Source organism: Acartia tonsa, chromosome 3 (genome assembly GCF_053477335.1).
Source record: "Acartia tonsa isolate MP-2025a chromosome 3, ASM5347733v1, whole genome shotgun sequence".
NCBI lineage: Eukaryota > Metazoa > Arthropoda > Copepoda > Calanoida > Acartiidae > Acartia > Acartia tonsa.
In genome coordinates, this window is record NC_137262.1 from 40,858,096 (window position 1) to 40,870,527 (window position 12,432).

General features: G+C 29.8%; 2 protein-coding genes across 3 annotated transcripts in view; both read right to left on the reverse strand.

Annotated features, from left to right (window-relative positions):
- Positions 1–12,432, reverse strand: part of LOC145314183 (glycine receptor subunit alpha-4-like) — a 252,330-nt gene that overhangs the window by 59,670 nt on the left and 180,228 nt on the right. The window lies entirely within an intron of this gene.
- Positions 1–12,432, reverse strand: part of LOC145314877 (uncharacterized) — a 47,585-nt gene that overhangs the window by 18,105 nt on the left and 17,048 nt on the right. The window contains exons 3-8 of the mRNA XM_080154956.1: positions 8,173–8,244; positions 6,290–6,366; positions 5,700–5,781; positions 5,359–5,494; positions 4,727–4,834; positions 2,367–2,435 (exon numbers count right to left, since the gene is read on the reverse strand). Of these exons, the coding sequence (XP_080011082.1) occupies positions 2,367–2,435; positions 4,727–4,834; positions 5,359–5,494; positions 5,700–5,781; positions 6,290–6,366; positions 8,173–8,244 (544 nt within the window). The remainder of the gene's footprint in view (positions 1–2,366; positions 2,436–4,726; positions 4,835–5,358; positions 5,495–5,699; positions 5,782–6,289; positions 6,367–8,172; positions 8,245–12,432) is intronic.

A 12,432-nucleotide genomic window follows, 5' to 3' on the forward strand; every position in this document is an offset into this window, starting at 1 on the left:
CTGCAAATAAACATTTATCTATTAATCTAGATAAGTTTTTTGTTAAGTGTGAATTGACGTGAATAGAATTAAATAAGAATTAGATTTCTGTGTTGATCAAACGTTACTTTTAGGTCAAAGTACAAAATAATAAGAGTATCTATATCAGGAATCTAAAGGGATAGATAGGAAAATGACCGATAAATTAATGTACATCCACGATGATTATACACAAAATTATCCCTTCTGTTTGAACGTTTGAACACTCAACGTAATAAACCAACCAATCAAAATTGACTAAAAGTCCCCAAAGTTGTTCAGCGAACCAAAAAGAAAACAATATTATAAGACTTTGGGGAAGAGTGTAACAAACAGCCCATTGTCCCCTCTTTCTCTGATCAATATTCTTTCTAAAATGAATTATTCCTTCTTTGTCAAGAAATAGATTTGCCTTTTTTTCCCCTAAAATATCTTATTATCTTATTTATTATTCCCTTTTATGACCAGGTTAATCTAAACTAGGTGTGGGCCGGATATCCGGCCAATCGCAATATAAGGCCAGATACCGGATATTAAAAATAACCGGCTTATTTTTAATGCCGTTGGTCGGATAACGAACGTTGGCCAGATATCCGGCTGGATATCCGGTATCCAGCCAAAAAATTATCCGGTCCAACCCTATTTCAAACCCCATTAACCGACGTTTTAGGTAACCTTGTCCTTTATTTATATATTTTCTTTTTAATTTAGCAGATTTACTTTTTTTGTTAAAACTTTAACCTTTATCTATAGCACACTGTAACTATATATATTTTCATGCATATGAAACAAATATTGAAAAGACAAAGATTTTATCCATAGATTAAACAGTTCTTTTATTGAAATTGTAAAATTTTCTATAACGGAATCACAAAATTAAGAAAAATCACAAGTTGGCATCAAGAAATGATTAGACCACCTTACAGATGAATTGTGATTAAATTAAAATCATAAAATTGCAATAGAAGTTTTGAATACTTAAATATTTTTTGATAGTATAATATATCTAATATCTCAAATATATATTTTTTATATTCTTGATGCGCAAATTTGGTAAGATAATATGTTTAATATCAAGAACAATAAGTTCAATAGAGTGGAGCAATAACAAACAGAAAAAAACTAATAATGATTGTTTTTAGTAGGATAAATCAACAGGAAGGGGGATGGAGCAGAGAGAGAGGGGACATTGGGCTGTTTATTAAGAGATATAAGTTTTCCGGAATTTTAATGTAGGGAGTAGATTTGAAATCTGCATCAAATTTTAAGGATTTTTTATAAAATTCGTTTTTTGTAAAATTCTTTATCTAAAAGCGAAAATACATTTTAAGTTATTTAATTTTGACCAATAGGATAGGTGGATTTTAAACTACCTGCGCTCTAATTGGTTGAATGATGTACGACATCCAATCAGAGCGCAGATTTTTTAAATCCACCAATCACAGATGCCAAAATTAATTAACTTAATTTGTATTTCCGCTTTTAGATAAAGAATTATACAAAAAACGAATTTTATAAAAAATCCTTAAAATTTGATGCAGATTTCAAATCTACTCCCTACATTACAATTCCGGAAAACTTATATCTCTTACTGTTTATTACACTAGTTCCCAAAGTTTCATAATGATATTTTCTTATTCGTTAACTGACAACTTTGGTTGAGTGTTTAAACGTTTCAACTACTAATTTTAATCTATATAAGAGGTAATTTTGTGTGTCATCATTGATGATGTGCATCAACTTATCGGTCATTGTCTTATCCCTTAAGATCTCTGATTTGAATACGTAGTGACATACAGACGAAGGGTAGATCCTAGGTATAGAGTAGCTGCGCTTCTAAAAAATAATATGCAATATATTGTAATTATTGCAAATATCAAATATCTAATAAATCGGAAAACAATATTCCTTACGCAATTATTTATTTTTACAAAAATAAGGAGTACTATCTATATTCTACATACTTAAATTGAGTAATTTTTTCGATTTTATTGTTTTTTAAAAAGATTTTTTATCTACTTCTAAGAATTTACATCCAAGAAACTCACACTTTTTTTTATATACATGTCCATGGACAATTGTTTTCAATTTCTATAATAATATTAGAGTAAAACACTAGAGGGAGAAAGGATTAAATAACTGTATCTCCCCAGCGCAATCGTCTTGTGCAACCTTCCTATTGGGTCATTGAAAATCAACCAATGGTATCGCTTATATTAACACAGCTAAGTAGCAGAAAATAATTTAGAAGCAGACGAAACAGGTCTTTGAAAAATGAAGGGAGGTAGTTGTCTGTATATACATCCATACTATAGATCTGTTATAATAATAATTGTATAAGCCCTTACCTTTTGCAATACTCTGTTGAACAATTTCTTCTGTTATTGGCGTCACTGGAGATTCAGATCTTACAAAACCTATAACATGAATAATCCTATAATATAAAGTACTAAGCTTTTTTGTTTGTAGCGAAGGATCTCGCTAACCACTGAACCGATACAGTTCTACTTTAGAGGAAAGCCTAGTATAGGCCCTGAGATGGTTTTAGGCTATTTTATTTTTATAGATAGGTCTGGGTATGGTTTTAAGCTGTTTTTCTGCCCTTCTTTATCGGTTATTCCTTCGAATATAGAGCGCAGCCTCTAGTCCTAAATAAAGTACTAAGATTTTTGTTTGAAGCTAAAGATCTCGGTAATTGCTGGTCCGAATATGTAGTAATTTTCAGGGAAGCTTTAAAATTGTGTTGGGGTTGTTTTAGGCTATTATAGACAACCACTACTCACTCTAGACGCTAGGGCATAGCTACTAGTAATAAGTAAAATAAAGAAATAAAAACAAAATGAATTGATTGGCATCCAGGAAGAAGGCTTAAATTAAGGAAGATTTTATGGGCTTTTAGTATAGGTAATTGTTTAGGTTTTAAATACAATTTTTGTTAATGTAAAGTTATCTTTTTACTTTCAGACAAATAAATCTGTAAAACATTCAACATTGTGAAAAATAAATATAATCCAAATTCCTTGTTAAAAGGCTTAAAACTTGTTAATTATACTTCACAAAAAAACTAGACTCTTGATTCTTTATTAAATAATAATAAAAACTGTACATTTTCTTTACATTAGTGTGGAATTGTAAACTATTTACATTTTTTGTTTGGTTTGAATTTTATCGACAGTTTATTGGTTGTTGTGTCTTTTAAATAAAATCTCTGCTGCAAAAAGTTTAAATTTAACAATAACAACAGTTTAAATTTGACCAGGGAGTAAGGAATATGTTTGGGGACTTTTTTTCTAGTAGAAGAAAAGAAAAAAAAGAAAATATTGCTGGTAAGGAATATTTCCAAAAATCTATGAATTTTAAAGGCTGCTAGCTGCCAAACGGCTGAACGTACAGATCATACCCGCACACCATTTTAAGCGGCATAAGAAGGCCTACAAATAATCTGGAATAACCAAGATCCAATGATGCACAGTGAAAGCTTCACTGAAGAATGAACGCGTAAAATAGGTCTTTTTCGCGCATTTCTCTGCACTGCGAGATAATTATGCATTATTGATTTATGGCTATTCCAGATTATTTGTAGGCCTTCTTATGCCGCTTAAAACAGTGTGCGGGCATGATCTGTACGTTCAGCCGTTTGGCAGATAGCAGCCTTTAAAATTCATAGATATTTGGAAATAATCCTTACCAGCAATATTTTACCGTGAACTGCAGTAGATCCAATTATTTTTTAACATATTTCATAAAAACTTAGAAAATTTATAAAAAAATTTAAACTAAAAAATAAAATTTAATTTAAGTTAAAATATCTGGTCTTAATGTCTTTATATAGACAATGTTTGGTAAAACAAACGAAACCACAACTATTTTATAATATTTTACAAGTTTTTTTTATGTTTTATGTTGCTTTGATTTTAGCTGAATCATGCCAACCAAACAAAAGTATACTTTTTAACCGCAAAAAATTGCAACTTATTTTTGTAATGATAACAATAACATTTTACTGCAATTTAGAATGGTAGTTAAAACTTGGTGAAATGTAATTACAGTGCATGTCTGCGGTTAGTTTAATTACTCATTTCATTTTTATTATTTTACAGATTTTTAGTGGTAAAGCTACTCTATAAAGAAATCATGTTGGTGTATTTTTCAGTCAGCCATTTTAAAATAATTTCATTAGTCAAGCCCTTTCATACGTATTACATCCTAGGGCTACGCCCCTAGAGGCCTCTACGGACACCTAAGGTTGGGGGAAGTCGTCGCCCCCCCCCCCCATTTTCATTTTAAGTTTAAAAGAGGAGAAGAGAAAAAATTGGGGAGGGGTGCCTCCCCCAAATAGATAAAAAACCTTTTTTGAAATATAAGAAGCTTTGCTTTAAAGGATACAAAAAAAGCTTACTACTTTATACAATAGGATAATAAAAAACAAATTATATCAAAGCTAAAAATACAACCATTACAGTGCAGTTAAAAGTGATTAAAAACTTAAATTTGTTATTTTAGTATTTTATGATAAAAGTGTATGTCTGAGGTTTTGTTAATTGCTAATTTTAATCACGATGATCAAGCAGATTTTTTTTTACAAAATCATAACAAAAAAGATGTAGTGGTTTTCATTGAATTATATAAATATTTATTATATAAAGAAAAGGGAAAAGTATACAAAATTTCAAAAAAGTCTACTTATAAATATGTCTATAATATTTACCTATATTATCTTCTGGAAATGGAGATTCCCTTCTCTCCAGAGTGAAGCTGGATCCTGCCCAGGATTTACCATACTCAGGGCGTGGAGACGATTTTGTGCTTCCAGCCCCTGCAGGTAACACAATTGTTATCAAACTTAATCATTAGTAATGTTGAGTAAATGGCTAAGACATTTTTTCCGAAATTTTAATTTCTTTTAATGCGCATAAGTAAGATTTTTGTTTGATATAAGATATATCTAAAAAAAGGAAAATAATTACATGGAAATTGTAGAAAAACTTCATATAGGTCTTAGAATCATTTTAAGATTATTTACATTCAGCTTGTTTATTTAAATCAATTAACTGTAAAACAATTTTAATGGACAGATAGGATTGTGTCCTTCAAAGAAGCTTTAAACAGTTAATCAGAATTATATTCTGCGCTTTCTCATAGAATTATATCAATTATTGTTTGAGCAAAAGCACTCTAAAAACACCTTGGGTTAATTAGATTTTTGGATGAATTGAGTTTTGCTTTTTAAGGAAGCTTCCCATGTACTTGTAGTACTTTTGGTTCTTAACCCCCTGGCATACAATGAGTAAATTCAGCCACAGTTGTACAACACGGAATTGATTTTGTTAATGTTCATACCTGGCGTACTCAGCAGCTCTCTTGCCTCTAGAACCGGTTCAGGGGTCCTGGCCTTGTCTTTGGAGCCACCTCCATTCTTACCACTGTTCCCATTTCCTCCTCCACCCCACAGACGAGAGAAAGAAGATCTTAGAATCCTAGAATTGGTGACCAACATGTCTTTTCATGATTTGTACAGTTTATGCAACATTTAATTAAAAATATAATACAACTTCCTTTTTATACATTGTCAAACCGTTATATTATTTCTTTAAAAAGTACATTTTCGGAAGAAGGTACAAAGAAAGTTACATTTGTTTGTATCAATTATTACCAAATGTAGAATTAAAATGTCGGTCATCCCTTGAAATAGATCTTGATGTTTTATTGCTTGGTGAGGAAGATCTAGAATCTCCAAGGTTTAGGCTCAACCGACTTTTAGACCTAAACAAAACAAACATAAAATATACAACTAAAAAGTCTACATACCGTCCAAACTAATGTGGAGCATTGCTAATGCCGTTTAAAAGATTTTATAGACCTATGTAAAGATCATTTTTCTAAAAATTAAGATGCTTTAGATGCACAAATTGTTAAATAATTTAAAAGTTGGTTACATGGGCGTACGGGAGGGAGTTGTCAACACAATGCTTGAAATTGAAATCATATAACGCCTTTCTTTCCCTTCTTTTGAAACACCCAACACCCCCATGGTTAACACCTCCTGGCAGAACCCTCTGCACGCCAAATGTTGGTTGTCTTCTGGACGATAAATATACTAGCATAATTGTTATTCAGACCGTGATCTTAGTGATCTTAAGGGATAAGACAATTACCGATTAATAGATGTACATCCTCAATAATGATACACAAAATGACTTCTTCTCTAGATTACAATTAGTGGTTGAAACGTTTGGACACTCAACTGACAAAAAGTACAAAGAGTACAAACCTTGCAGATGATAGAGATTGTGGACTGTATTCTGTGTAGGAAGAATAATTTGATCCATCCCCGTCATCCAGATAATCCTGAAGTTTTCAAATAATAATTATATGATTAAATGTATCAAGTGTCTAATGATATTTTTATTATTTTAAGAGACCACGGCGGTCAATATTGGTGCAGAATTTTTAAGATTTAGCCATATTAACTACCAGCTGAAGGTAACAATAAGTTAACCAGCCGCCAAAAGTGTATTCCGCAGCCTTGAAATGGAGAACTGCAAGTCTTACTAATACTTAGTTGTATTTTGTATGTCGCATTTATTGATTTGGCCTTCCTTGTTTGATAGGATCGTATTTTGTTAGCCAAGGTAATTGAACTTTCTTAAACTCCTTCAATGTTCAACTGTATATTTCGTATTTATTATTTCAAAAAGCTTCGCTACTAATCTACTTAATCATCTTTGTTTTTGTTTAACTAATGAATTTTATAAAAATATGAATAAAAAGCGCTTGCTTCATACTAATCTATTATTAAAAAGTCAACTAAGTAGGTCAATGGTATCTTTCTTCCAAGATAAAAAAAATCAAAGCATAAAAATAATTATTTTCCCTGTGTTTTAATAAAATTTGAAAAGAACAATATCTTAAAATATAGCTTTTTAATAACGACCATAAAAAAGTGAAAATAATACAAAATAAGGCGTAATATTTAAAGCGAGGTTCATTTATATTTGGTCCGTCCGTCTGTCCGATATTGTTATCTCAGAAAGCAAATTTAGGTATGTTTAGATAATTTTGCCAATTTCTTTATAGCCTTACAACGATTTGGTATAATTTTGAAAGTCTAGCAGCTCTACAAGCATTTAAAGAATTTTGACACAAAATTTTCAAACGATAAAATTATCATATTCATCAAAATATATGCAGATTAAACAAGCGAAGAATTTTAATAATCAAGTTTTAGAGTAGAAATATAGTTTTTTTTTATAGATGTTTTCATTCTAGCTAACATTGTTTAATTATCATTATTACTTTGAATTATCTATTGAAAATTTCTGGGTCAACTTTTATATTTTTAAGTTCCGTGACCTAATTCTATTAAAAAAAATTAAATAGTAATATTCATAAAAATTTGAACAATTTAAAAGAATATTTAATTCTTTAATAGTTTTTAACGGTTACGCCCATGAATCTAGGGCCCAGTAATTTAAGTCTGGGGGAGAGGGAAGAAAATAGCCTATAACCCTTAATAAGACTTATATTCCAAAACATAATAGCATAAAACCACGCTAAGGTCTATGTGAAACTCCTTAAGAATTGAAAACAAAATCAATTTCATGCTGAGCGAGATATTTTTAAATAAACTTAGGATAGGATAAAGTTTATGATTATTTCATTGTCTTATTAAATCAATAGACCTAATAATATTAGGTGATACGATTAATAAAAAAATCGTTCTTTATTTTTTTAACAGTACAGCTTAATTACTGGTTAATTACTCGTTTAAAGCTACTCCATATCTTACTTTGTATTGTAAGCAGGCTTGTAAAGATAAATATTTATTAAAAGATGCGTGTTTGGCGGTTTCCTAAAAATCTCACATGAGCCTAAACGAAATTTTGGGTGAAAAACATATTTTTGTTGCTCAGTTTAGGTAAATAAAGGTTAAAAGAACCCCACATAGTAAAGATCCTAACGCAGCTGCCAGAAATATTTTAAATGAAAAAACATGCATAATAAGTCAGCTATAAAAAGTTAAATTTCTTAGGAAAAAATTGCTTTCTGAAGATGATAATGATGGGAATCAAAATGTTTGTCTGCTAAATAAGCTTGACGGATTATGGGTCCATAATGACCATCTATATCTACTATATCTATTCTTGCTCCTACCTTAATCCAATTATCAGCAGGCGTCGCGGGAACTGAAAAATTCTGCAAATTGATTCGCGGAATCTTTCGAACCTAAAAATAGAAAGAAAATAATTAGCGGATTTTTTGACACTCATATGTAATCTTAAAAAGAAATTTAATCCATTTGGACATTGTAGGTTAAAATTTCTGGAAGTGTAGCTATTCCTAAACAATATATATGTATGTTCTTGTATTCGTTCGTCCACCATGCGGCCCTAATTACAAGTAAAGTAAGATATGGTGATTCAATTCTGTGTTAGATAGGCGTCTAGTTTTTAACTGTATATTTTAAATAAAAGGCATCTTAAAAAATGGATTTTTCATTGATGCTTTCTTTCATATTGTTCATTTGTAGATTAAGATGTAGTTTTGTGTATGTTGGTGTAAGCTGCGCTGCTTATGAACACTTAACAGTATTGTTCTTGTTTTGCATTAAAACTTAAATTTTAGTGATGATGATTTTGGTTTTTATTCAATTTTGTATTTAATTTTACTAATTATTTTTCTGCTTAAAGTACCAAAAAGTTGTTAGAAACAAAATTAGTTTGGTTTCTTCTGTTTTTAACATTTAATTAAAAATAAATACAAATCCTAAAAAAAGTGGTTGTATCTAATAAGTTAAGGTTATTGTTATGGTTGATTTCAAAATGTAAAAAATGAGTTTTAACAAGACTAGTTTTGATGAATATGTAGGACTTTTTAGAAATGAAATATGACACATACATTCGAACATTTTGTAGACCATTGTTTTGGTGGTCCTTAGGGCCATACAAATAACAAGATTCATAGGAATTTTTAATTAAATTTGAGAAAAAAGGTAAAAACTATGTGCCTTTTTGAACATAAAGATATGAACAAGGGTTATATTTTTTACAAACCATTTATAAATATAATCAAGCCAAGTGATATTATAATTCAACAATTGCTTTGCTGACTAACAGACTTATAATACACCAGTTATAGATTGTATATTAATTTTGCTTTCATGAATTTATCCTAGATAATCAGTTATTCACATGTTTCCTAGTCATTTGGTAACATACAGGCCTACATGCTCATATTTGTCAGTCTTATTGACATTTAAAAATATGAATTTTAAAAGATTTTATTAAAATTGCTAAAAATAAATCTATACTATCATTAATAAGAAATAGGATGAAAAAAATAAAATCATAAAATAAAATCTTTTACGCATTTCAGTTTTTTTATCATTAAAGAAAAAAATAGGATTTTATCCCGAACCTTTCTACAATTGCGGTCGGTCCAATTGTCCATAACGTGCAGCTATGATTAGAAATATTGGCGCGATCAAGGACGTGTAAAGCTACATTTTGGATTTGTTATTTTCATGATTCTAAATTTTTCAAATTAAATTGATATTTAAAATGACAATGATTAGACGCAATATTAATTAAGGATAGCATCTGTATAATTACGAAGGATTTAAACTATTTGAACGATTTAAATTGAGCTTCACTTTTGTGGATGTTGTCATCATTGTTTGATTTAATAAATTGCGCAATTTATTAAGAACAAAAAAAATAAGAATAGAAATATTCTTTGAATTTAGTAATCTAAAATAAAATGTATAACGTATTGCATCCCTATAGAGTTTCATTACAATTAAACAAACCTTTGATTGACAGTTGGTAACTATGCATTAGTACCCGTTTATGGACTAAGCATTTCCACTCGTCTTACTTTTTATCGTGCGTCTGACAAAGTCGTTGTAGGAATAATTCATAGCATGATTACATTTCCCTTTACCCCTGGCTTATTCATTGATGTTTCTATTGATAGTTAAAAACAAAGAATTCTGAAAATTATTAATTAGATTAATATCTAAAGTGGGTGGCTAATTTGGTAAAAACTTAGTAAAACAAGAACGAATGTGTCCAATCATAACTAAGGGAAAACTAGGTAAAAAAAGGGCAAACAATATAATTTTAAGCCACAGTGTTTTATTTTTTGCTTGACATAGAGATTTGGGGTTTAAATCTCGATCTAAATCGCTTCAAAACGAATACAATTATAAGAGTAGCTTCGCTGATTCGAAAAATGCGCAAAAACGTTCAATTTTTTTAAAAAAACATTTTACAAACAAGTTATATATATTTTTTGGATTGAGAATCTAATTCGGATACTCCTTTTAAATTAGAATGAAAAACCTAGAATAGTCCTTTTAAAATGCACTTTTTGATTGCAGAGAATTGCGAAGGCAGAAAGGATAAAAACAATGCAATAATAAACAATGAATAAAATGAATGCAATGATAAAACCTCAAAACAGACAAAAATAATTTGCGAAGCTGTTCTTCAAACTACTTTTATCCAAAGTAAGTACAATACAAATGACAAAGTCACAAATGATATGCCAGTATACAATTTACCATTTTGGTCAATTACAATGTATACTGGCATATCATTGGTCTTTTGAATTGTATGACGTCATTTTATAACTAAATGGCTTACGATTCCTTAAACCCAAGTACTAAGTTTTCAGAATAACTGGTAAATTCAAATCTATGCATCCCTGTACATATATTGTTTTGCTGCATGGCTACTAATTCCTTCATTCGTAGGCCAGTAGAATGGGGGAGAGTTATCGGGGGGAATTTTTTATTGCAAGCAAGGCAATCCAAAAATCTATGATCCAAATTTCAGTGCTTTGTTAAATCCAGGGATAAGGGATAGGAAACCTGGCCATAAATTAGGTCTCGGCCTGGTTTTGAAAGGGATCATGCAACTTTTACCATTTGCCTAATTTAATGACCTTACTGGCGGACGGCTCATATTGGCTACCGCTCTAAACCAATAGTGTTCTGTGATTTGGGCTTGTTTTGTATCAACCAATCACCAATTGGCGGAGCCAATTGGTGATTGGTTGATACAAAACAAGCCCAAATCACAGATGGCGGAAATTTTACAAGCAGACAATTCTAGAAAAAATAATGATTTCGTCTGCTACGAAAAAATAAATATAAATGGTGTTAGATCACATTAGTTTAAATATTAAATCTGCTTAGAGTTAAACATTAAAAAAGGGCCACATAGAAAAAACAAAAATAACGGGATTATTTTTTTGGAAAGAAGGTAGCTACGAATTTTCATTTGGTAGTTTATAAATTAGATGTTGTATTTTGAATTTTAAAAATTTTGTACGGAGTTGATACAACACCTTCACCCTAATTTTTGTACAATACAACACAGTACAGATATATCATTACATTATATCCAGTATAGTATCCAAAGAACTTGATAGAATGTTACCCAAGTGCATATTTATTTATTTATTTTGAATTTTAATTAGCAATGAAATTTTCAAATAAAATTTTTACTCATTAATAAAAATGCAAATAATACAAACTAAAATCTGTCTGAGGGAAACCCAACGATAGCTTTCTGACAGTTCAAATTACCAAAGTAAAAGATAAAAAATTTTGGGAGAGAAAAAACTTCATTTTAACAAAAGCCATTAATATATAGGTTTATAAAAAGTTATGTTTTTTACTTTAAACTAGCTACCTGAATTTGATTCTATACTTTATCTACACACACACACACAGCTTTTTCATTAGCATTTTATACGAACCACTGCGCTATCCCAAGACTGGTTTATTAGGCTAGAAATAGGCCTAGGCTTGAAATAGGCCTGAAATAATATTTTCCTACGTTTCCCATCCCTTATCCCTGGTTAAATCTATTGAAGATATCTTATGGATAAAATATAACTTGTCTTGTTGATGTCTTTATAAAAACAAAACATAAATATTCTATATGACATTCTTTAAACATTTGTTATTATATAATTCAAGAATAGGCATTTAAATAAAAAATAAATTATAAAAATCATTGTCATGTACTATTGATAATGGAAAGTGGATTGGAATTTGTAAGAATTTTAAAAGAGTTATTTCCTATATACTTTTAAGATACATATCATATATTAAAATACGTCGTACAAAGTTAAACATTTTGATTGATTGGTTTACCTTAATAAATTTTTATTCTAGATAACTTAAATTTTCTTATGAAACTAAATCAAAAGTATTATCAAGCCTTTTAAAAAAGGGCGGACAGATTTTTTAATGCATGAAAATAATGAATGTACTATAAATTAATTTAACTTTTAAACTATAGATTTAGAAAGATATGTGACGTCACTGATACAGGGATATGCCAATGGAAAATAAATTTGTGTTTCCCATAATTAAGTCACCTTTATTAGCTTGTAAATATT